This window comes from Dryobates pubescens, chromosome 3 (genome assembly GCF_014839835.1).
Source record: "Dryobates pubescens isolate bDryPub1 chromosome 3, bDryPub1.pri, whole genome shotgun sequence".
Classification (NCBI taxonomy): Eukaryota; Metazoa; Chordata; class Aves; order Piciformes; family Picidae; genus Dryobates; species Dryobates pubescens.
In genome coordinates this window covers 47,334,909-47,361,802 of record NC_071614.1, presented here as the reverse complement: position 1 = coordinate 47,361,802, position 26,894 = coordinate 47,334,909, and the positions used below count along the sequence as shown (strand labels likewise).

General features: G+C 40.6%; 1 protein-coding gene across 1 annotated transcript in view; it reads left to right on the top strand.

The window, feature by feature from the left end:
• The window catches only part of TASP1 (taspase 1), an 87,301-nt gene that overhangs the window by 47,956 nt on the left and 12,451 nt on the right, over window positions 1-26,894 (top strand). The window contains exons 12-14 of the mRNA XM_054180103.1: window positions 11,709-11,819; window positions 18,664-18,774; window positions 23,625-23,698. Of these exons, the coding sequence (XP_054036078.1) occupies window positions 11,709-11,819; window positions 18,664-18,774; window positions 23,625-23,698 (296 nt within the window). The remainder of the gene's footprint in view (window positions 1-11,708; window positions 11,820-18,663; window positions 18,775-23,624; window positions 23,699-26,894) is intronic.

The window sequence follows — 26,894 nt, the reverse complement described above, 5'->3', positions numbered from 1 at the left end:
AGGATAATGAAACAAATACATTTTTTTCAGTAGCTAAAGTTACCTGACAGTTCAAACTATTTAGAAGTGAAAGGTTCATATGTTGGGCATATTTTAACTCTTTAGCCTTTTTCTTATCTGTATAATTGTCAAAACAATGGATGAGTTGTTCTTCAGAGTGATGTTAGCTTCTTCCAGACAACTGGCCTGCAGAGCTGGCAGAAGGAGCCAGGGAGCTGCACAGTTTCCCTGTGTTCCATGAGCAGGTTATTGGAACTCTCCTCAGCAGTTTGGATTCCCACAAGTCCATGGGACCAGATGGGATCCATCCTAGGGTGCTGAGAGAGCTGGCAGATGAGCTGGCCAAGCCGCTCTCCATCATTTTTCATCAGTCCTGGCTCACTGGAGAGGTCCCAGAAGACTGGAAGCTGGCCAACGTGGTGCCCATCCACAAGAAGGGCCGGTTGGATGAGCCAGGGAATTCCAGGCCAGTCAGCCTGACCTCAGTGCCAGGCAAGATTATGGAACAGGTCATCCTGAGTGCAGTCACACAGCACTTAGAGGATGGCCAAGGGATCAGGCCTAGCCAGAATGGATTTAGGAAGGGCAGGTCCTGCCTGACCAACCTGATCTCCTTCTATGATCAGGTGACCCGCCTGGTGGATGTGGGGAGGCCTGTGGATGTAGTCTACCTGGACCTCAGCAAGGCCTTTGACACCGTTCCCCATAGCAAACTCCTGGCCAAGCTGTCAGCCCATGGCTTGGATGGGAGCACACTGTGATGGGTTAGGAACTGGCTGGAGGGCCGAGCCCAGAGAGTGGTGGTGAATGGTGCCACATCCAGCTGGCAGCCAGTCACCAGTGGTGTGCCCCAGGGATCAGTGCTGGGCCCCATCCTCTTTAACATCTTTATTGATGATCTGGAGGAGGGCATCGAGTCCATCATCAGTAAATTTGCTGACGACACCAAGCTGGGGGCAGGAGTTGATCTGCTGGAGGGTAGAGAGGCTCTGCAGAGGGACATCGACAGGCTGGGCAGATGGGCAGAGTCCAAGGGCAGGAGATTTAACACATCCAAGTGCCAGGTTCTGCACATTGGCCACAACAACCCCATGCAGAGCTACAGGCTGGGGTCAGAGTGGCTGGAGAGCAGCCAGGTGGAGAGGGACCTGGGGGTGCTTGTTGATGGTAGGCTGAACATGAGCCTGCAGTGTGTCCAGGCAGCCAGGAGGGCCAATGGCATCAATGCCATCAGGAACAGTGTGGCCAGCAGGAGCAGGGAGGTCATTCTGCCCCTGTACACTGCACTGGTTAGGCCGCACCTCGAGTCCTGTGTCCAGTTCTGGGCTCCACAGTTTAGGAAGGATGTTGACTTGCTGGACTGAGTCCAGGGAAGGGCAACAAAGTTGGTGAGGGGCTTGGAGCACAAGCCCTATGAGGAGAGGCTGAGGGAGCTGGGGTTGCTTAGTCTGGAGAAAAGGAGACTCTGGGGTGACCTTACTACTCTCTACAGCTACCTGAAGGGAGGTTTTAGACAGACGGATGTTGGTCTCTTCTCCCAGGCAGCCAGTACCAGAACAAGAGTACAGAGTCTCAGGCTGCACCAGGGGTGGTTTAGGTTGGATGTTCGGAAGTTGTTCTATACAGAAAGAGTGATTGCCCATTGGAATGGGCTGCCTGGGGAAGTGGTGGAGTCACCGTCATTGGTGGTTTTCAGGAGCCTTGATGGGGTGCTTGGTGCCGTGGGTTAGTTGTTTGGGTGGTGTTGGCTTGGTTGATGGGTTGGATGCGATGATCTTGAAGGTCTCTTCCAACCTGGTTTATTCTATTCTATTTTTGCCCATATTGAAAATGTAGAGCTGTATAAAGTATTTTCCCACTTTTCCTGGAGAAAGTGCTTTAGACTCAGTTTTTCTGGATGTTGAATTTGTCTTCTGTTGTCTTTGAAACCTACCCAAATGTACTGAAGTTGCAGCCTTCTGGAAAGTTTCCATTTGCATATTCTTAGTAGGTGTTCTGTAGTTTGGAAGTTAAATCATTTAAGAATTTTCTGTCTGCAGCAAGAATGTGCTTCATTGATCCCACCAGTATCACTGCTTTAGGAACTGGACAGGAATTTATTTGCAGGTGTTCTTGGTGGCAGCAGGAAGCTAAGAATTTCCTTTGCTAATATGAGGGCAAGATGCAGCAGCTGATAGGAGTACAGAAAACTAGAAGTTATCCTACTTTAATTTAGTGCTCTAGTGCATTATGCTGCATTGCATTTTATGTCTTTTCAGGCTTAGACTTTTTTATTTTAATATGTAAGTAATTGTATCAGTATCTTACCAGCCAAGTGTTTTCATTGTACTGTTTTTTGGTTTTGTTTTGTTTTTTTTTAAAGTAAGTTTTAGTTAGCATTTACTAGAGATGCTGATAATGACAACCAGAGCTTACTAAAATACAGGTTTCACTGTGTTTCCATTAGACATAACTAGAAATTATTCATAGAATGGTTTAGGTTAGAAGGGACTTTAAAGATCATCTAGTTCCTGTGCCCTGCCATGGGCAGGGACACCTTCCACTAGACCAAATTGCACAAGGCCTCATGCAGCCTGGCCTTGAACACCTTCAGGGAAAGGGTATTCACAACTTGCCTGGGCAACCTGTTCCAGTGTCTCATCACCCTTGATACAAAGAATTTCTTCTTGATACCTAGTCTAAGTCTACCATCTTACAGCTTTGGTTCATTCTGTCTCATCCTATCTGTACAAGCCCTTGCAGAAAAGTCTCTTCCTAGCTTTCTCCTAGCTCCCTTCAGGTACTGGAAGGACATTGAGATGCTTGAATGTGTCCAGAGAAGGGCAACGAGCCTGGTGAGAGGCCTTGAGCACAAGCGATACAAGGAGAGGCTGAAGGAGCTAGGATTGTTGAGCCTGGAGAGCAGGAGGCTCAGGCGAGACCTTATTGCTGTCTACAACTATCTGAAGGGTGGTTGTGGCCAGGAAGGGGGTTGGTCTCTTGTCCCAGGAAACCATCACCAGAACAAGAGGACGCCGTCTCAAGCTGCAGCAGGGGAAATTTAGGCTTGAGGTGAGGAGAAAGTTCTTCATAGAGAGAGTTGTTAGCCATTGGAATGGGCTGCCCAGGGAGGTGGTGGAGTTGCCGTCCCTGGAGGTGTTCAAGAGGGGACTGGATGTGGCACTTGGTGCCATGGTCTAGTAGGCATGAGGTCTTGAGTGGCAGGTTGAACTTGATGATCCTTGAGGATCCTTGTTGATTCTAACATTCTATGATTATAAGATCTGCCTGGTGCCTTCTCTCCTGGCTGAACAGCCCAAACTCTTGCAGCCTGTCCCCATAGTGGAGGTGCTTCAGCCCTCTGATCATCTTTGTGGCCCTCCTCTGGACCTGCTCCAGCAGTTCAGTGTCCCTCTTATGCTGTGGGCACCACAACTGGATGCAGTATTGCAGGTGGGTCTGATGAGAGTAGAGAGGGAGAATCAGCTCCCTTACCCCTGCTGGTCACACTTTTGATGCAGCCCAGGGCACAGTTGGCCTCTGGGCTGTAAGCCACATTGACAGCTTGTGTTTACTTTTTCGTCAACTGCAATTTGGGAAATTAAGCAAAAGCAGTAGTTTTAATTTGCTAACTGACACTTCTAGGCACTACTATTTAACTTAAAGTAACAACATCAAAGCTGAAGCATTTAACAGGACTGGGTTCAGATGCTGCTTTGTGGAATAGACAATAAAGTGCAGATAACCTGTAGCTTCTGTCTTTAGTTTCTGAAAAGAGAATAATTATACTTTGGCAGTGGAATAAACTAGATTAATTTTTCCATTCTCAAATGAATGTCAGTAATGCAAGTTTCCATTTTGTACTCCTTTAAAACAAGTTCCAACACTCTGTGTTGAGGTACTATATGTTCAATAGCTAGACGGGCTCCGGCAGCTTGTCAGAGCTCCATAAGCTCTACTTATGGCTTGCAGAAAGCAAGTTAGATTTTCATTTCTCCTTCCATTCAACAGGAGTCTCTTTCATGTCTGAAAATTGAAAACATACGCTGTTCAGTGTGGTGCATGGATGTGTGTGCCCCCTCTGGCACACCTGTTTCTAATTTCCTGACTTGAAAGCATCTCCCATCAAAAGAAGCAGAAAAACAATTTCTTTCTGACATGCTGTTTGGAGGCCCTTGCTTTGCAGAAGGCCTTTCTTTCGTTTGCCATCTTGGCTCCACTGGTAGAATATTGTAAGAAGCAGAGCATGCAATGTATGGGATGTTGGGCTTACACTGTGCTGGGTTCCTTGCCCTCTTCTTGTGGTGATTTCGAGCATTAGAAATCTATTTGAGAAGTCACTCTGCTGAGGAAAAAACAGTAATTTAATCCTTAGTTTCTTCAGTGTAGCACAAAATAAGGACCAATGTTTGCAACAAGTTAAAGATTGTGTAACCTATGCATTATGTAATTAGATACTGTTTGGTACAGAAAGTTAGATTAAAATGAAAAGATTATAACTCAGATTTCTTGTTTTTGTTGAAAAGTATAAAATTTTGCATAGGATGTTGATAGGACAAGTGGAAACTGCTTCAGTTTGTGCCAGGCAGGGCAGGTTTAGGTTGTATATTAGGGAAAAATTTCTTTACAGAAAGGGTTGTCAAGTCTTGGAACAGGTTGCCCAGGAAACTGGTGGAATCACCATCCCTCAAGGTGTTTAAATGATAGAATAGAATAGAATTAACCAGGTTGGAAGAGACCTTCGAGATCATCATGTCCAACCTATCATCCAACACTACCCAATCAACTAAACCATGCAACCAAGCATCCTGTCAAGCCTCGCCCTGAACACCCCCAGCGACGGCGACCCCACCACCTCCTCAGGCAGCCCATTCCAAGTGCGCAATCACTCTCTCTGTGTAAAACTTCCTCCTAACCTCCAGCCTAAACCTCCCCTGACGCAGCCTGAGACTGTGCCCTCTTGTTCTGGTACTGGTTGCCTGGGAGAAGAGACCAACCTCCGCCTCACTACAACCCCCCTTCAGGTAGTTGTAGACAGCAATAAGGTCACCCCTGAGTCTCCTCTTCTCCAGACTAAGCAACCCCAGCTCCCTCAGCCTCTCCTCATAGGGCTTGTGCTCCAAGCCCCTCACCAACCTCGTTGCCCTTTTCTGGACACGCTCCAGCAAGTCAACCTCCTTCCTAAACTGAGGGGCCCAGAACTGGACATAGTACTCAAGGTGCGGCCTAACCAGTGCAGTGTACAGGGGCACAATGACCTCCTTGCTCCTGCTGGCCACACTGTTCCTGATGCAGGCCAGGATGCCATAGTTCTGTCGCTGCCATGGCTCAGTGGTGACCTGGCAGTGCTGGAGTAGCAGTTAAGCTTGATGATCTTAAAGGTTTCTTTCAACCAAAACTGTAATTCTGTAAAAATAAAGATGTGAACAATCTTAACAACGACAAAAAAACCCAACCAACCGAAAAACCCCACCAAAACCAAACCCTAAAGTAAACCCACGAAAAACTCCTAGTAACCTGGTGGCTGTGAAATTTGTGCAAAGACAAACTAGCAAATTACTACAGGATAGAGCTATTAGCTACTAAAGATCACTTAGTAAGGAAAAATGCCAAGTTATAAGTTCAGTTGTAAATGCTAGGGGCTTGTCTGTTTTCTCAGCACAGCAACTGGTGCTTTCACAAACTGCATCAAGATTGTCTCCATAGCCCTCAAGTATGTGCCTATCTAGTGGTACGCTGTTGAATTTATGTGCATTTTGTTACTGACAAGTTAAATAGAACAAAACTTTAAAAAATACTTGGAGATTAAAACCCACTGTCTTCTTACAGCTAAACAGAACCTGAGGTGCAGACTGGGCCTGGCCCTTCAGCATAATGGGTGGTGATTTGTATGCTTAGAAAACTTGTCTTTGCCAAGTTTTGTTCCTTATTGATCTGAGCAAGTTTGCAGATGACACCAAGTTAGGAACAGATGTTGGTCAGTTAGAGGGTTGAAAGGCTCTGCAGAGGGACCTCGACCGACTGGACAGATGGGCAGAGGCCAATGGGATGGCATTTAACAAGTCCCAGTGCCAGGTGCTGCACTTTGGCCACGGCAACCCCATGCAGAGCTACAGGCTGGGGTCAGAGTGGCTGGAGAGCTGCCAAACAGAGAGGGACCTGGGGGTGCTGATTGACACCCGCCTAAACATGAGCCAGCAGTGTGCCCAGGTAGCCAAGAGGGCCAATGGCATCCTGGCCTGTATTAGGAATGGTGTGGCCAGCAGGAGCAAGGAGGTCATTGTGCCCCTGTACTCTGCATTGGTTAGGCCGCACCTTGAGTCCTGTGTCCAGTTCTGGGCCCCTCAGTTTAGGAAGGACATTGAGACACTTGAGCATGTCCAGAGAAGGGCAACAAGGCTGGGGAGAGGCCTTGAGCATAAGCCCTATGAGGAGAGGCTGAGGGAGCTGGGATTGTTTAGCCTGGAGAAGAGAAGGCTCAGGGGTGACCTCATTGCCCTCTACAACTACCTGAAAGGTGGTTGTAGACAGGAAGGGGTTGGTCTCTTCTCCCAGGCAACCAGCACCAGAACAAGGGGACACAGTCTCAAGCTGCGCCAGGGGAAGTTTAGACTTGAGGTGAGGAGAAGGTTCTTCACTGAGCGAGTCATTCGTCATTGGAATGGGCTGCCCAGGGAGGTGGTGGAGTCATTGTCCCTGGAGGTATTCAAGAGGAGATTGGACGTGGCACTTGGTGCCATGGTCTAGTCGTGAGGTCTGTTGGGACAGGTTGGACTTGATGATCCTTGGGGTCTCTTCCAACCTTAGCTATACTGTGATACTGTGAGCAGATACAACATGCAGGAGATGCTAGAAGTGTGAAGCAAGGTGTGTACTCCTCATATAACATTTTGGGCTGCTTCTATCTAACTTCAGATACATTTCTTGTCTTGTGCACATACTGACATTCAGGTACAAAAGAGTTTCTTTCTACGCACATTATCTGCCCACTACTGAAATTACAGCTGACAGTGCAAAAGTTCTTGTTATCTGTTAGCATAGTGGCATGTTTCCATGACTGATTCCTGTCTTACTCCTCAGCACACATTCAGGTATCCACAGAAGAGGGAAGTCATATTTCCATGTTAGTTTTGCACTTTGAAAGAAACACTGCATTAAAAGCTGTACTGTGATATGATCCAAAGAAGATATGTTTCTCTGAAAATCAGCTCTGATAAAAACATCATCATGGATTTTCTGTATGATCTCCAACCTGTTTTCAGCAGGGTTAGAAAGTTCTGATTTAAGACAAGTTTTCTGGGTTGGAGTTTTGTTAGGGTTTGGGTTTTTTTGTTGTTTGGTTGGTAGGGCTTTTTTTGAGACTCAGATTTCAAGAATATTGAGCACAAGACAAATGTGTTATGTCTGCTGAGCCTTATCCTCCTTTGCTTCCCTTTTCATGGGAGCCTGTTTCTGCCATATACCTCTGGAGCCTTTAGGAATCCGTTTTTAAACTTCATTCTCCATAACCTAGAATGCTAGAAATTTGTATCAAAATATTTGCCTTTGCATGTTTCTGTGCATTTATCAGAAGAGACTATACATTTTCTATAGAAACGTTGCTCTCTTCAGCCAGCGATGATCCTAGAGAAGAGTAATTAATTGTACTTACCTCTGCAAACATGGCCAGTAATGGTTTTGTCAATGGAGAAGTCAAGAGTAGGCAACATAATGTTTACAGTCTTACTGTTAGGAAAAAAAATTCTTTATTGCATGAAACAGTTATTTCAGTGAGAAGCACTAACCTAACCGGGACTTTTTTCTGGACAGCAATCTTCATTTGAGTCACTGTTGTGTGAAGGCTTACGGAATCTCTGGTTAGTCAGTCTCTCAGATATGATGATCTTGAGATTATCCAAGAAGTCATCATCCTAGCTGAGAGAAGATAATCAAATTATTTCAACTATGTTTATAGGGAAGTTATTAAAACAAGTGCCTTTGAGATTTTCATGTACAATTGAAAAATTCTCATGAGGAATCCCTGTTGATTTGGTTTCAGTATTATTTAGTGAGAAGCTGCACAGTCTAATAACGCATGCAGTTGAGTGTGGCATAATGTGAGATAGTTAAATGAATGGGCCACATTTACATTTTCATCAGTTTTTTATATGATTTGAAATGAATTACAGTAGCTTTGACTGGAGTTGCTGTCTTAAGTCATGTTAATAAAACATTTTTGGAAGTTGGCTGATGCTGGTGGTTAGATTACAAGTGAATGGAACTATAAATTTGAAGCCACCACTTTTATATTGTAAGTTATAAATTAGGTTTAAATTGCTGAAATTCTCTATTCATTTGGTTTGTGTCTAGTCCCAGTATTATCTAAAGTGTTTTCCCAGTTTGAAACTGTAGAGATATACAAGACTGTTAAACCTGCAGGGCAGTTCACATTGCAGTGTTTGGTTCTGATGTGGGATAATCAGAAGGGCAGTTCTATTGGAATAATTAGGGTAATTCTTTTCTTCAGTCTTTAAGTGGTCAAAATGCATGAAATGCTGTTTAGTTATTTTTTGTTAAAAATAGATGTTCCTACATCAAAAACTGGAGTAACAAATTTCTCTTTTCAAAATTGAGGGCATTATTTCCTATAGTTCTCTCTCCCTATGGACTGCTGGCGTGTGATGTGTTGAAAGATTTTTACTTAGATTGCCAGCAGCAGTCTGTAAGTTTGCTGCCTTATAGGTTGACATAAATGTGACAAAAAGAAATTACTTTGTCTGTGGGGATGTAGAGATGTGTGATGTGTTAGTAGAATTACAAGGCAGCTTTCCTTGTGGTTGATCCTGGATCACATCAGTGAGCTGCAGCTGTTCTTAACCTATATTAAATTTTCTCTCTTCATTTTTTTCCTTTGTGCCAGACTTCAAGTTATGGGAGCTCTTCAATAAAATAATTCTCTTAGGGAAAACTAACTTTGTACATCATGCTGAAAAGTGGCTATTGTCTTTTGATGCCAATTTAGGAATTAAAAATTGTGAAGTAGTAGCATCTGATTTTATTACCACATGCATAGGAGATGTGTAAGCTCACCCTGATTTTTGTCCCATTTGCTTGATTCCCATGCAAAATCCCCTGCTTCTTAACTCGCATAGGATATAAATGTTATATTTAAAGCTTCTTTGCAAGGGAAAAAAAAGCCTTTTTTTTTTTCATGAAGCATATGCTTATTTAGTTTTATTCATTACAGCAAACTTAATGACTAAGTTTTCTTAGTATAAAAAAAGAAGTGATAGCCATGTGATCTATGGATAAAATGTGTCTTGTAGTTTTCACATATCCTTTATACATTATCTTGAGCAAGTCTAGTCTGGACAAAAGCTTTTAAACATGGAAATGAGGCAATGAATGGACAGATCTACTTGTAAGCAGCTGTTGAGGATGCTGTCATGTCAGCCTCTTGACCTGGTTAAGATCCATCTTCACTTTTCTCAGTAACTGGAGAGCTTAGCAGTTTCAATGAAAACACTTCAATTCTTGTGATCTCAAGAACTGCCTCCTTTTATTGTGTTGATGTTGTAGTATTTCAGCTCTTTCATTTTCCTCTAAATTTATATGGTTTTTTTTAATATACAATCTGGTATACAAAGAATTTCTTGTCTTTCTGTTGTGCTGATTATATGTAGATTCAGTGCCAAGGTAACCACTTAAAACATTTCCGTTTAATACAGTCGTGTTAATCAGGAGACACTTAAAATGAGTACAGAACTGAACAACAAAAATGTAATATTGAAGACACTAATATTTTAGGATTTCTGTACATGATTTTTCTGCAGTCTGGTCCCTGATCTTACTCTCTGAGAGCTAATGCATATATAATGTTCCATGGTGGTTTTTTGGTGGTTTTTTTTTTAATCTTGGACATGAAGGGGGAGGGATCTTTTTTGGTATGGGGGTTGTTAGCAGCTTGTGAAGTTTTTAAACTTACTTTGCCTTTAAGGGGAAGGATATAATCATGTGACAAGAGAAAGATTCTTGGAGTAAGCTGACATGTAAATTAGGGCTCCAAATTAATGGCAAGAACAAGAAGGCAGTCTGTGAGTAGCTCCAAGACACTGCACCGGACCTGCTGATGTGTGTTCATTCAATGTTATGCCCTATCAGTGCTCTAAGTTCAGTGTATTGGGAAGTGCAGGGAAGAGGAGCTCAGCAGGCTGCACTGGAGCCAGTTTGGGTTGAGTTTGTTCATTAGTTCTTTGTGCCAGATCTGTGCTTCAGCTGGAATTGCTCAGTTTTCTGTGTTCTGGGCTTATTAGTGCTTTCAGTAAAGTGAGTATTATCCAAGGAGACTGAGCTGCTTTTGTCTGGAGGCAGTTTAGGACTGATGTCTTACCAGCTCCAACCCTCTGCCACATAAAAGCATCTAGATTATTTCCAGCCATAAAGTGTGTCTGTAAGGTGTGCAGATGTTTTTATGTAGTTCTTCACCTGAGCTAAAGTCCAACTGGATTATAGCAATTTGGATTTTAGTTTTTTTGTTCCCCTGTGGAGCCAGCACAGTGCTTGCATCTTGTCATGTTTAATGAAAAAATCAATAGAAATATATGTAGGCAATTGGGACCTAACTATATTCCACTTCTCAATATATATTCCATTGTCTAATGCAGTTTTAGGTCTTGATATACTCTGAAGTTACAAGTCTAATCAAGCTGTAATCACCTAAATTTAGATTATTCGAAATAATTGTCATATTGCAGCTATAAATTAGTTGTGTTTTTCCTGTTTTCTAACTGGATGGCACATTTCAGCTTAACTGTTTCTTGGTTAGACCACTTCTAGGTGCTTCCTCTGCTTCCTTGTCATTGAGGAAAAATGTAACCACAAGGGAGGAGTAATAGAAGAATTGTTTCTGTATACATACAGAAGGTATCACCAGTGTCTTTCCTGTCCAGGAAAATGTAAATCCAGTGAACACAGACTTGTACCAGTTGACTATAGCTCTGTGTCCCAATGCACAGTATAGGAATGGACTGGAACATGGGAGAAAACCAGCAGGTGTGAAAGTGTTCCTGCAGATTAGTAGCACTCATGACCCATTTGTCATCAATGGGTTTCAGAGAATAGTTACAGAAAGCACTGAGGCAGTAACTGGTGGTTTACTGGAGCTTTTTAGTCCTTCAAATTACAGGAATTTTTGTTAGGAGTCCAATGAAAAGGCACTGTGTCAAAAAAGCATAGGTAAATTAACTGTGTTCTATTGCTGACAGAAGGCTAAATCAGATGGAACAAACAAGATTATGGTGTGCAAAGGAGTTACTGTGGCATTCACTAAAGGTGTTTGTGGTTTGAAGGGAGTTTCATCAGGCCTGTGAAAATGTTTAGTAAGTGAAGTCTTGGAGAGAAAACTGTAGGTTCTGGATAAAGATGGCAAGTAAGAAACAGTCTCAGTGTTCTGTTTCTTCTTTCTGTACTTACCTTTTCTAAGTTTGTGGTTCTGTGCAGTAGAAATTTCAGGGAAGCTGACAAACTGCTGGCGTCACCAAATTTCCATGTGACCTAATATCACTCCCTTTGAGAAAGAAACCCGTCATATGCATCTTTTTGCTGGTGGTGCTTACTTCGGTTTTGTTTGGTTGGTTTGGTTTTTTGGGGGGTTGTTTTGTTTTGTTTTTTAAATGCTGTGAAATCATGACAGAATTTCTTCACAGAGATATCTATATTTTGACCATTCCAAACAATCTTAATTTGTTCAGGTTGTGGAGAGCACCTTGTCCGAACCATACTGGCCAGAGAATGTTCATGTGCTTTGCAAACAGAAGATGCCCACCAAGCTCTCCTAGAGACTATGCAAAACAAGTTTATTGGTAAGTGCACGGTGCTAATTGCCTTAACATGGCATGACATAAAATACTTATTTGTGTGATTTCTGTTGAAGCTTTATGTTACAGTTGGCTTCAAATTTAGTGTTGTGTTACATCTTAAGAATATTAAACTCCTTCTCTGGAGACATTCAAAATCTGCTTGGACACATTCCTGTGTGACCTACTCTAGGTGATCCTGCTCTGGCAGGGGTGTTGGACCAGATGATCTTTTGAGGTCCCTTTCAACCCCTGATGTTCTGTGATTCTGTGTGATAGAAGAATAGTTTAGCAAGTCCAGAGGAAAACTTTTGGAACATCTTAATTATGATGTGAGTCATAAAGAGTATTGAAGAAATAATTTCCTGCCTGAATCACTGGCTGTGGCATACAATTGCATATTTTAGAATTGATGGTTTAGCAGCATTATTAAGAAATTGTTCATCATCTTAACCCTTTTATAATAGACCTCAGAACCACTGCATGTTCTAATTAAGTGCTTTGGACAAACAGATTCGGATTTGCTATTTACGTGATGAAATTAATTTTTTGAAAATGTGAAGCAGATTTCACTCAGGACTACTGTAAAGTCAAACCAGTTTTTTTCTTTGATTCAAAAGGATTACACGTGATTACTTACACATGAGTCCTTTCTTGTGGATCTCATTCTCCTCCTTAGATCATAACCAGAATGTGAATGTGGGATACTAAAACATCTCTCTAAACTTCAACTTTTGAAGATAGTGTAGATTCCAGTGAGGCTTCTGGCATATATATTGACTTCCACTGTCTTCATAGTTCTTACTTTTTTTGAAGCTTTAGAATCCACAGACAATGTTGACCTTCTAAATTTCTTGTGATCGAAATAATATTTATTGTACACTGTGCTGCTGAAGTTTGTGGTTTTAGGGCACTTTAATTAGAAGTGAAAGAGGAGCTGTGTATACCTATTGGGCATGCAGAAACCATTCCCCTTGGTCCAGGCAAGCGATGCATTGCAATTTATTTCCATTTATAATCTTGAATCCATCTTAAACTCTGTTTCTGACACAGTTACATTCAACTGTTTGATGGGAAGTTACTTTTGCATTGGAAGGCTGCACTTGATAATCTACTGCAATATTACAGTAATTTCTAGGTGTTAGAGGAATGCAGAACAAAATAATCCTATGTTTGCTAAAGAGATTGTAATCAAAGCAGCACAAATGTAACTTTTTATACTGAACCACTTACTCCAGTGCATAGTGCCACAAAATTAGGGCTTTATTTACCTAAAGGGAGTCTTTAGGAAGAATGTATGTGATAGCTTTAATTTGTAGCACTACTCTGATGGTGTTGTATGGAAGTGGCCCAGCTTCAGGGAAGTCAGGTTTTTAGTGCATACTCTTAAAAATTATTTTGCTGGTTGTGATAGGAATACTGAAAGCAAGTCCAAGTTTTGCATATCATTATGCAATTTCACATTGGTGCATGCACACACACAGCATAGAAAGCTACAGCAAAGTCATTCATTGAAAGTGGCTGATGAAAGGTCAAAAAATGCAGGAACCTTTTAGTCCAGGTACCTCCTTTAAGTTGTATTTTCTGGGGTTTCTTTTTGATAACTATTAGCAAAAATGCAATTCTTCTCTCACTGCTCAGACCAAATGTGTTTTGCCATCAGATGTTTTTATTTTGGGAGTTAACTCATATCACATGTGTATGTGATATGCACAATGTATTCTTTGCTGAAAATGTTTGTATTGAACTTAAGAAGATACTAAATGTTGAAGCTTTTATTATAAAAAAAGGAGCTGCACACAGAGATACGAGGCTTATAGTGTGCTGTCATACTGCCTTGGGAAAACAGACTAAAACCAGCAAATCAAGGGAAAGTGAAAAGAATTAGAGGCAGAATGAAATGAATGCTTTTCTTGACAGGAAAATTGGAAAGAAATTTAAAAAATGTGGCTTTTAGTTCCTTTTAAATTTTCATGTTCTAATTAGGGATAGGTTTATCTTGTCTTATGAGAAACTTAGCACAGCAAGTTGTCTGACAGTAGGTTTGTGCATTATCTACTCAGTTGTGTTTTGAGGCAGTGCTGATATGGGGGAAAAAACAAAATACAGCCATCTTTTTCTTGTATAGGTGAAGTGCTTGGATTTTGTGTTTTGATTCGAAAGCATAACATAGTTTGTCCTCAGCTATCCTATGAATGTAGATTGATTGATTAAGACCTCCAAATTGAAATACATCTTGCTATTTACATGTGATACAGTACTAAGCTCATAGCGAATAGTGTAATTTTAGGGTCTCTTGGTAATTCTGAAGATAGAATGCAAAGGTGATGTGAATATAGTGCATAATGCATTACATTTGCAGCAAGAGGTTATACTAAAGAGGGATGTGTTTTTTCCTGTGAATTTTTATAGATGATGTGCTCATGGATATCTCACAAGATATGGTCTGATGCAGGAAACGATAGGATGGTGTGGATTCTTTATTTGATAGCCCTTTCTTACAGCTCTATGTTGTGGTCTTCTCAAACTTTCACTAGAATTATAACAGCAACAAAACAGACCCAAAAAAAAGGCATGAGAAACAAACAAAACAAAACCCAACCAATTGTGAAAATGTTCTATCAAAAGATGTAATGTGTGTTACTTGTACTGAAGGGGTGAACAGCTGATTTTGGCAGTTGCCATCAGATTAGTGCTTCCTGTTTACAGAGCTCTCTTGAGTCTCCATAGAACCCTGGGAGGGGTTCCAGCTAGGGAATGCCTGGCATAAACAGTGAGTGCTGTTTAAACAGCAGGTGATGAGCAAACTAATGGCAGATGTGCTTCTCTCATCCTTTCCAGCTTATTACGGAGAACGTACAGTTGATGGTTGAATTGGAGGAGAGAGAAATTAAATTGACATGCTTTCATTTGTTTAATGTAAATTGACTAGGCTTGATATCTCTAGTTGAAGAGCACAAATAGCTTTGCACATGATTGAAGAAGGGTGTTCTGTTTACACAAATACCTTCCAAACAGAAGAGGAGAGTGTTTTGTTACTCATCATTCCTTTCAAATGAGGCCAAGTTTGTGGCATGCAGACTTAGAGTAAATGTTTGTGTCATCTCGCTGGCAGGAATACTGAACTTTTAACAGGGGCAGTGTTACATGCTGTACTTTAAAGCTTCTTATAAAGGATTAGAAAATAATGAGCTGAAAGACATAGTTGGAATCTGATACTTTTTGTTTGCTTGGTGGAAATATGTTTGTCTGGTCTTGTATTTTTATTAATTTTTTTTCAGTTGTGCTTCAGTTCACAGGTGAGCCATGTCTGCAGAAAGGTAGCGAGACAGATAACACTGATGCAGAGAGGTAACACTGACACTTTTTTTCTCTTTTAGAAATTTTGTGTCAAATACCTCTCTTGGAAGCAGGAGTTTGGACAGTTAAGAATCAGAGAATATGAATTTCCTGGTTCTCAGTCAATGCTTGGGGGGGGTTGGGGGGGAAGCTTCAACCTAAACAATTAAAAGGCTCCTGGTGACTGTCATTGCATAGTGTTATTGTTACTTATATTCACTCTAAGCTTTGCAGTGTTCTTTGTGGTTTTGGAATGGAGGAAGCATGTTATGAAAACACAGAGGAAAAGATTTGAGAAGAGAATGAAGTGATCTTGAAGTTCCATATAACCTATTTTATCCACTGCACGTTTATGATTTCACAAGTGTATATGGCAGATAGAACTGAATAGGGCTCTTTATCTGTACAATAAGACCAGCTGAAAACTGACAGTGGTGATGAAGGGTTTGTCTAGGTCCTGCCTGTGCTTCTCATTTTCAAAAAGACTGGGATTTCATTGGTTAGTGGTATCTTCAGGTATTTAATTTATTAATGTCTACCTGCAACCTTTGAAATTACAGGTGGTTTTCATTGCAGCTTCTTCAAAAATTCTACACAGTTGCTTTAACTTACTGTGAAATACATGGTTTCAGGCAGATTGCACTTTAATATTTAACAAATAATGGTGCATGAAATTAAAATCAGGCTTTATTTGGTGCTTACATATCCCTCTAATGTTTATTGAAATTCTTACCTTGAAGTTGCTTTAGCAGAAGCAGGAGTGGTGAACAGCTTCACTTTAAACACATTCCTATATACAAGCTGTCAAAGTGCAAGGGCATAGATGACCCATAGATACTGACCTGAAAGTCTGAATTTGACTCGCATTGTAGCTCAAGAAGGTTTAGAACTGTTTAGCTGCACTTGGTTAAAGCTGAGGGATGCTGAAGCACCACAGCACAGTCAGCATTTAGACCAAAGTTCTGAAGGCTTTGAAAGCTAATGTAAACAATGAAGCTGATAATGTTTTCTATACTGTGAAAGAATATGAATCTAAAACATCTGATAAACAGCTGGTTAGTCCTTCATATGGGTAGAGTGTAAATAAAATGCTTATTTTACAGTTTAGTATCAAATCTGTGCTAGAATGGATCTGTCTGATAGCTACAAATGGGAAAGAAAGCACAGGATCACAGAATCATCTCAGTGGCTCAGCTGTAACAGAGTGACTTTTACAACCAAATTAATGAACTATGTTCCTAACCTTTTAATTCACGGTGTTTTCCAGCTTTGGAGTGTTAAGCATGGCCTTCAAAACATGAAATTTTATGGATTAGTGATAAAGTTTCTGTGGTACATAATCATTGCAGGAAGTAACTTAGTTCAGAAAACAATTTAGGCAACACAATGTTCAAAGTCAATAAAGAAATGCAATTTGTGCTGGCAGAACTGGGGTTCTCATGAGAACAGTTGGTTGTGCATAGGTAGAGTGTTTCTTTGGATGAAATTATAAGCTTGAGAGTTTTTCTTATATGCTTGAAGCCCAAGTTGTAAATTTATTTATTTTTTTGAAGTCACACTACCTATTAAAAACCAAACCAAAATTTTTTTCTGTTTGCAGTGACTTTTCACCAGAGCATAGCTTCTAGACTGGATAATTCATGCAATTGAGTGCAAGATTTGGTCAGCAGACTTAAGTTCAAGCTGTCTTTGAAGTACCTTATTTTCTGAAGTAAAGATTAAAGGAGTCATGCCCCTTACAAAGAAAACCACTTGCTTGTTTTGTTCCCTTGCTTTCTGAAATGCCACATACTTCACCAGCACCTGGTTAATGCAGTGAGAGTATGAGAGATACACTCAGCATCTTGGAAAGGATGGGGTAAAAGATTTTGATTTAGGTGGTATAACTCTTTACAACTTGCCAAGCCTTACATTTCTATTTTAACCAAATGTGCTTTCCTGTCTTGTAATCTATTATGTCAGGATTGGTTGGGTTCTTGATTCACAGGGATTTGGTCACAACCAGTGAGTAATACAGTAGGTGTAATTGGTATCTACTTATTAATAGTTGTTCTACAAAGCAAGTGACACTTCACAGGTAATAATCTGTTTGTATTACATCAAATAGTGCAGTTTGTTTAAGCATACAGGTTCACAGATTGCACTGGGTTTGAAGGGACCCTCAAAGGTCATCTTGTCCAACCCCATCAGTGAGCTGGGCTATGGCCTAGGGCCACATTGAGTCTCCATGGAGGGGGCCACAACCCTAATGCTGGGCAACCTAATCCAGCATTTTACCACTCTCATCATAAAGAACATCCATCTTGTGTTTTTAGACAGCCTTGTATCTCTTTTGAACATGGTTGCTCTTGTGCTGAGTGAGAACATGATAAAGCTTTTAGTTTTTCTTACAGTAAAGCTTGAAGTTGGTTCTTGTTGTTTGGGGTTGTGGGAGTGCATTGGTTTTGGTTGCTTGTGTTGGTTTTGTGTTGCTATTTTTTTTTCTTCTGTGTTGTTTGTTGTTATTTGCATTGAAGGAGTAATGTTCTTCACATGAATAGCTGTGAGCAAATTGAAGGAGGCTGGTGGGTAGATCTGCCCTGAAGCTCTTGTGGCCAGCAATTCCTTTTACAATGTCTGTACACTAGACATAGTATATTAATTTATAGAGAAAGAAACAATTCAAAAGAAACACGAAATTCCTGTTGCTATTTTATGTTCTCTTTAAATCACAGTGTATTGCAAATGTGTGATTAGTGTGTTTTGGGGCTTAAGTGCAATTTTGTGGCTTAAGGCATTTTAAATCATATGTCCATCATACCATTGTTTCCACATTTAAAGCTATAGAAATCTTTCAAATTACAAACCAGAATAAGAATACTTAGACTTGATTCAGCTAGCATTAAAACTTTTCCAGCTTCTGATAGAAGACATTTTTATAACATATGTCCTAAATTTTAAAAAGCCACTGTAGGATGTGTTTTGGCTTTTCTGCTAACATTCATAAACCAGCAAGGAAGACAATGTATAGCAGTTTGATGATGTCTCTGTACAAAGTGCTTTAAGCTGGGAAAAATGAATGAACTGTAAAAGTGACCCAAGTTGGCTTGAATAAATTTTTGTGTGTGTATATAACCATCTTTATATGAATTATACTATGGAAAAAACAAAATGCTGAGACACAGTTTCTTTCAGCTCGATGTCCCATTCTTCATTATTATTTCCCTTGATCCATGAGCAACTTGTTTTGCACTTGCAAATGTAATTTCCAATATGCTTTTTATTCCAGGTAGATCATTTTCCTTTCTGGATTACTGGTAGGTCACTATTTAGGAAGTTACTCCTTAAAAGCACTAGAAAAAAATGTAACTGCTGGTTTTGTGGAAGATCTGGCAGTCTTTTCAACCCTGTGTGACAATGTTAAAATTCCAAGACAGGAAAGTAAAATGGAAAAAAAAAAAGAAGGTAATAATACCAAATAGAAACAAAAAAATTGCTGCTGCAAGTAATTCTCCCCAATGATTTTACCCAGGTTCACCATTTCTAGCCAATGAAGATGGTGTTCTCGGAGGCGTGATAGTTCTTCGGTCTTGCAGGTGTTCAGCAGAGCCTGAGTCATCACAGGAGAAGCCAACTTTATTAGGTAATCTTCCTTGTTTTCACTTGAGCTAGGTGCTAACTCCAAGTGAAAGATCAAATAAAAGGTGTCTGTGCATAGTTACCATTGTTCAAAGGCCACAGAGGAAACAAAAAGGAGCTGAAATTGTTTGATATGGTAAAACTCTAGGAAGTGTCTAGTAGTGTCAGCTTTGTTCTCTAAAACCACGGAAAAGAGCATTCTTTCAGACTGGTTATTTCTGAGCAGAACTGTGACTCAGAGGAGTGTGTGGAATCCCTCTAAAACCATGGCCTAGAAATAATGGTTGCTTGTGGTGAGGCAGCATATGCTCTGCATTTTTAGCAAAGGATAATGCATAGGACTATTTACTGTTTCTCAGTGGTTTATACACTTAAAAGCTCTATCTGTTCCCATTTGTTCCTTCTTTTTGCAGCTGAGAATGTGAATGTTTGGGGGAGAACTTGAAAATTTGGATGGGAATTTCTTTACTGTTAGAAATTTTTTCTTATGCTAAAGCAAAATCTTTTTGGATGAGTTGTAGTTACTCCTTACGTATTCAGACAATAGAAGTACTTGCTGTTATATTGAGATCAACAGAACTCTGTACTTAGACTTCATCGGTGGCTGACTGGTTCAGAAGGCTTTGAGCTTTACAACACTTCATTCATGTCCTAGAAACAAGATCTCCATCTGTCTCGCTGCTACTATCATGCAGTTTGTTGTAGAGAAATGATGAGCAAACCGAGCACTGTAGAGGTGGGTGGAAATAAAACCCAGAGACAGTAAAGCCCATGTTCCTCTTTGAAGGCAAAGATTTGAGACTGGGGACCTATGAATTATTTCAGCATGAAACTTGTACCATCTCCTTTACTGTGGTGCTCCTCAGATGTGGGCATATGTCTGGTTGTGCTATGTGCCTATGTATTGGGTCTCATGGATTTGTCTAATACATATTTATGTTATGCTACAAGAATTAAAGTTTTTTCTTTTGTAAAATCCCCTGCTTTATTATTTTTTCCCTAAGTGTTTCGTAAGTTGCTGTCCGCAGCATTACAGATTTGAAGCAGCATTCATGTCTTTTAAGATCTGACATGACAAATGTGATTACCTACTTTTAGCTTTGTAAATTAAGACAAGTTGTAGCGTCTTACCTGCTAATTCTTGAATTGCATAGTTTTATTTTAATCTGTAGGCTATTGTTTTAATTCATTACTGCTTTTGTCCTGCTAAATCCTAACATTGTGTCACCAGCCTTGTGGTGTATGTTGATTTAAATATATGTAATTAAACATTCTTAGTGTTTCTGATGTTTAAACTGAAAATATGTTGCATAATATCAGAAAGCTCAATGTATAGAATTATGAAATCTTATGTTTGTTACAGGGTGTTTTTTTTTAATCTACTTTTTGAATTGCTGAAACAAGCTGCAAGAAACTTAATACATAAGTGGTTGGAAATATGTGAAATGTCTTTAGATAAGTATGTAGAGTAGGATTTTAATTGTAGTTCCATTGCTTACAGTAACTATGTTTCATACTAGTACACATTAACCGTGGTGGACAATGTAGATGGGAAAAATTATGTAGAACTTGAAAGAATATAGCTAGTTGTGGGAGGCAAAGAAGTAATATTTTGAGGGTATTTGGCCTGAACTGTTGCCCAGCTTCTCCAAACCGAAAGATAAGGTTAAATTTGTCTCCAAAAAAATGAATGCTTTCACTGACAGTTGAACCCCTAGTGTGCTAAGCAGAGGTTGGCCTCGTTGAGCACAGTTACATCCCACTCAATATGTTTCTCTGTCTGAAAATTTTTGAGCAACCTTTGGAGGTGCCAGTTGTGAATCTATTATGGGGGAGCAAAGCCCGTATCTAAATGAAGTTCATTTTTCTTTTATGGTGCTATCTACATATTTGGCAGAATCTTCTTCAGTCTTGTTTGGTTTTTCTAAACTTTGGTCTTCTACTCTTGGTTAATTGCTATGCAAGGATAAATGGTTCAAAGGATAAGCATACAAGCATACTGTGACCTTCATCAAGCATATTAGAGGAGCATGAGGAGAAGGAATGAGTAAGAGTTTTAAAACCATGCTGCTTTTTGCAGTATTTAGAAGTATTTTTCTGAAGAAATACCTGGAAGTAGCTTTTCATAGCATCTTACATAATTCCTGTAAGACTTCTGTAATCCAAAAGACAAATTTATACAAAGGTGCACTTTTAAAGCCTTTTAGAGTGTTCTATGAAATACTTCAAATTCCAATCAGCTACTCTTTCTTTCTTTTTACTTCTTCCAAATTATGTACTTAATGAACAGAAAGCAAAATGGCTGTCACATAGAGCAGCAAGAATACAGTGAGGAAGTTCATAAGGCTCTACTGGATGGGAGCTAAACGTACAGATAATGTGCTGTTCATCTGAATTTTGTCTTGTGGCTGAGTGGGAGTGTGTCTGAATATATATAAAAATATCACAGTATCACAGTATAACTAAGGTTGAAAGAGACCCCAAGGATCATCAAGTCCAACCTGTCCCACCAGACCTCATGACTAGACCATGGCACCAAGTGCCACGTCCAATCTCCCCTTGAACACCTCCAGGGACGGCGACTCCACCACCTCCCTGGGCAGCACATTCCAATGACGAACGACTCGCTCAGTGAAGAACTTTCTCCTCACCTCGAGTCTAAACCTCCCCTGGCACAGTTTGAGACTGTGTCCCCTTGTTCTGGTGCTGGTTGCCTGGGAGAAGAGACCAACCCCCTCCTGTCTACAACCTCCTTTCAGGTAGTTGTAGAGGGCAATGAGGTCACCTCTGATTCTTCTCTTCTCCAGGCTAAACAATCCCAGCTCCCTCAGCCTCTCCTCATAGGGCTTGTGCTCAAGGCCTCTCCCCAGCCTTGTTGCCCTTCTCTGGACACGCTCAAGTGTCTCGATGTCCTTCTTAAACTGAGGGGCCCAGAACTGGACACAGGACTCAAGGTGTGGCCTAACCAATGCAGAGTACAGGGGCACAATGACCTCCCTGCTCCTGCTGGCCACACTATTCCTAATACAGGCCTAATACAGGCCAGGATGCTATTGGCCCTCTTGGCCACCTGGGCACACTGCTGGCTCATGTTTAGGCGGCTGTCAATCATCACCCCCAGGTCCCTTTCCGTTTGGCAGCTCTCCAGCCACTCTGACCCCAGCCTGTAGCTCTGCATGGGGTTGCCATGGCCAAAGTGCAGCACCCGGCACTTGGACTTGTTAAATGCCATGCCATTGGCCTCTGCCCATCTGTCCAGTCGGTCGAGGTCCCTCTGCAGAGCCTTTCCACCCTCTAACTGACTAACATCTGTTCCCAACTTGGTGTCATCTGCAAACTTGCTGATGACTGACTCAACCCCCTCATCCAGATCATCAATGAAGATGTTAAAGAGGATGGGGCCCAGCACCGATCCCTGGGGGACGCCACTGGTGACTGGCTACCAGCTGGATGTGGCACCATTCACCACCACTCTCTGGGCTCGGCCCTCCAGCCAGTTCCTAACCCAGCACAGAGTGTTGCTGTCCAAGCCACGAGCTGACAGCTTAGCCAGCAGTTTGCTGTGGGGGATGGTGTCAAAGGCCTTGCTGAAGTCCAGGTAGACCACATCCACAGGCCTCCCCACGTCCACCAGACGGGTCACCTGATCATAGAAGGAGATCAGGTTGGAGAGGCAGGACCTGCTTTTCCTAAATCCATATCTGTGTATGTACTGGGGAATTAAAGATCACTGTTGAAACAACTGATAAATTAGGCCACTTTAAAACTTGAGAACAACAGTTTAGTGGGTTAACATACATTAACAGTACATGTTAGCAGTGATTTTCTTATTTGTTATCACTACAAAGACAACTTTTACATACTACTCTGTGAGTACAGAGTACCAGAGAGCTGATACTCTATAGCTAGTGCTAGAGGTCAAGTTGATCAGGGTCAAACTGAGAGTGCTTTGATAGGAAAGGTGAAATCAAAACAGGCTCACTTCTTCTGCATCTTCCATTTTTGACTCTTATCTTTGTTACTTTTTACACTCTCTCCAAAGGGGTTGATTGCATATGCTCATGATACAATTCAGCTTGGTTGTGGGACTAGGTCCTGCTCTAGTTTTGCTAGATACCTTTCTTGCTTATTCTGCAGTCCTGTTCTGCTTCCATCAGACATCTCTCCTGCTTTTTTTACAGGGTTATTTTGCTTTCACCACGTGTTCTTCGTGCCTGCTCTATTTTTTTTTTAAGGTCTCATCTTGGCAGACTTTTCTAACACTATCAACAGAATAGCCAATAATAGCCAGCATTTTTTCACAAAACTGAGATAAATACATACATATGTGGCTCCCAATAGGTAAAGGAAATTTTGTTATTTAACTGCACAAGTAGCATACAGGAAAAACCCTGCAGAAGTTGAATTCTACAGAATCCTTGGATGCTCTCTGGGCTTATACGCTGCTGCGTGATTATGTCTGAGTTGAAGGCAAGGAAATGTAAATTACATTTGTTTCTACTTTATGGGTAGAACAGGTCTCTGCTTTAAAAGCTGGCCCTATCTTTTAAGTGTAATTACAGCTGTTGTGTTTCTCATCTTGGAGGTTCCCTATCATTCAAGTAACATTCTCATTCTGGGTGTGCAGTGCTTATGTGCAAATAGTGCTGGAAAATCTTTTTTTGTATGATAGATGTTTCTTTAGAGATTCAGTTGTTCTGATAAGCAGGTTCTGGTTTTAAGTTTGGGGGTTTTTGTTCTATCCCAAATTGTATTTTAAGCTATATTTGGTTCTCAGGATTCCAGCCTTGTTAAATTACATCTTATCTTTTAAACCAAAGCAGTTTTTGTGACTTCTTGCATTTTCCTTTGTAGTGGAATTCCTGTGGAGCCATACAACAGAGAGCATGTGTGTAGGATATATGTCTGCACAGGATGGCAAAGCTAAGGTAAGCCATGAAGAATAGGTTGTAATACAGTGCAGAAGCTAAGGAGAACATTATATGATAATAATGAAATCTGTAAAAGAAAATTCTGTCTTTAAGAAGATGGAAGTAGTAATGGATGCATAAGCAGTGAAATATATCTATTGATGGGCATTTCTAATTCTTCAACTGCAGCAGCTAGCAAATCCATGCTAACATTTATTATGTCAGGATAAGCTGCACAAAAACATTTCTATTTCTTCTGTTGTGTACTAATACAATATTGTATTAATATAGTGCTTGATTCAGTTATACTGTCTGTTTTGGGTAGTGTGATATTTTCCTGTGGGCATATCTTCCTTCACGTAAAGCATTTACACGAAGGAAGAACAGACAGGATCTATAACCTCAAGGGTAGTTTCTGGAATAGCCTCCATGGTAAACAATTTGGGTAATAACACTTATGATTCTTTTAGTTTCTTGGGGTCTAATTTATTTTTTTTTCTGTAATGGGAGAAGGAATATGTTAAAAACCGAGTTCAGCAATGGAAAAGTGCTTACCATGAAATACTAGTGATGAGAGCCACATACTCTTAGGAGTATAGCATTAGATGGAGGAAAAGGCAAGTTTTGTAATGTAAAAACCTAGAGCATTTTGGAGGGGTGCGTGGATAATGAGAATGAAATGGGAGAAGCTGAAAGCAGAGAGGAAGTAATAATTTCTGTAGACTTCTATAAATGTACAGCTGTCAATATTAAAGTGAACACTCAGAACTGGTTAAAGTGGCATGCTTGCGGAAAGAGCCACAATACAGAGGCATTTGCCTGATACAGTTAAACTAATGAGGGAGGCAGGAAGTTTGTATCAGCAGATAATAGCAAGAAAGACTTCCAGCGTTTTGACAGTAGAATTTAAAGAAGGATTAATTTTAAAGCCTAGAGAAGGAGAAATTTGAAGGCCTGGGTTTGTTGGCTTTCTGCAGAAATGACTGCTTTTGGATTGGTTGAGGAAGAAAGTTTTAAGTCATCAACAATGGAAGGGAAGAGTAGTACAAACTCCAAATCTTTCTCTCTCTTCCTCCCCTTAATGTTTCTCTATTTCCCCGTGCATATAATTTGAAAAAGAAAAATACAAAGGAGGATGTGAGTGAGATAATAACAGAAGGAAATTGTCATCAGATATTCTACACAGCAAGAATCATTGTTGAAGCATTGGGAACCGTCACCTTCAAGGAGTAAAACAGAGAAAAAAAGACAAGAATGCCCCAGGAGCAGGAGGAAGATAAAAAGCAACTTCTGAAGGAAGTGCTGGTAGAGCTGTTATTGAAGCACTCATATTCATGGTTTATGTGGAGTTCTTTCCAGTTGATTATGTGTGGAATAGGGTGTGGTTTTACTTGGTTTCTTAATATTTATTTTAGATTTGTTAGGGAAGAATCCAAAATCAAGCTAAAAGTTCAGACTGAAGTCAGTGAAGCTAGAGCAAGCTCAGCTGCAGATGTTCAGATACTTTCTAGTTACTTTAGAAGTCACGATACTGTGTTCACAGTGAAATAAGGATTATTAGAATGTGCAGAGTTAAATTATCAGTGTGCACCCCTGCCTTTGGCTTATGCTGCAAACTCAAAAGCTGTTTTTAAGGAGATAGTACTGCTTTTTCCTGGTAGTTCCAATTAATAACTAAATGCTAAATATGAAATCTGTCTGGTAATGAGTACTAACATGACAGTGCCATGCCCAGAGATGTTTTCCTACTCACAGTTGCAACATTTGACATCTGGTGTGCATTGTTTTCATACTGCTGGTAAATTCTCCAGCTGGTAATCTTGATTGTGCTGACAGACACAGCTGCTCTTCTTGGTTCACTTTTAAATTATGTTTTTGACCTTTATTGAAGAGTTAATCCCCCTCCCTTTCTTCCTCCTTTGAGTCTGTGGCCTCAAATGCTTTCCAGAGAAAAACCACAAATGCTTTTGCTGCTGACTTCTATTGATCAAAAAAAGTCTTCTTCATAAAAGCTGGAATTTTATTCTGCTACAGCGAGGGGTAAGTTATAGATGGAAAACTGGGCTTGAAATAGAACACAATGTATTGCAAATGGAAAAAAAAAATCATCCTTTTCTTTAATAACTGTTTTGGTATAATTAATCTAGAGTGCTTGCCATAAAAATAATGTTATAAGAATTCATGGAAGTATAAAATATCACTTGCTTGAGTACCATAGAAAAATGACCAGGCAGCAGCTTGTAGGGAAGCATCTTGCTTTCTTGTTGTTCTAGGGTAGTAAAGACCCTCAGATTTTATTTCTGTCATCAATATGGGACTTGATTTTTATTCTTAAACCAGGGGGTTGTCACAGTGGCTGATCTTGGACTGCTTCAATGTAATGAACATGACAACATGTTTCTATAGCGAGACGTTTAGAAAGTGAGAAGGTTTTTAAGTGCATACTGGTATTAATTGGACTAATATTAGAATCGCAATTACATAAAGGAGTATGTGGTAAAGATAAAAAGGATCCTGCTGTCTAATTTTAGTATGATTCTTCATGCACTGAAGGTTAATACATTTCATAATAGGACCTAGCAAATGGTGATCCCATTGTTGTGGAGGTATAGGAGGCCTCTTTCTTACAAGGCACTTCCAACACTCACAAACTAGATACAAGCACACCTGCACACAGCAGTATGCTTGAGAGGTAGAAGCATATTCAACTGAGTAGCTATCAGGGACTCCTTAAAAGAACAGTGGGACAGGAAAGTGGGATTGGAGGCTTGAAGCAGTTTGTACATCGTGACCTGACAGTGCTTCTGACTGTTAGCACCATGAGCTTTCCAAATACTGTTTTGGAAATAGCCTTACAACAGGGGGTTACTCCCTCCCAATTTAGAAGAGACTGGGTTCTGCAGCCGGCCACTTGCCTCCAAACTAAAATGCCTGAATGCTAACTCACCAGTACGAAATGGCTGAGCCTGCAAGAGCTGTGGAACAATTTTGCACTGTGACTAATAGCTGTTTGATTTAAAGCATATATTTTGGAAAGGTGACCAGTCTGTTTTTGGAAAACCAGTTGCCTGGAAAAGTCACTGCTTCCTGTAGAACGTTGGTTTACAATGTTTGTTTGAACTTTAAAAATACCGTGGAGGCTTGCCAGATGAACTAAGTTCACACCTTATTGCTGACACAGTCATCTCTGGTTGCATGTCCTATTACTTACTTG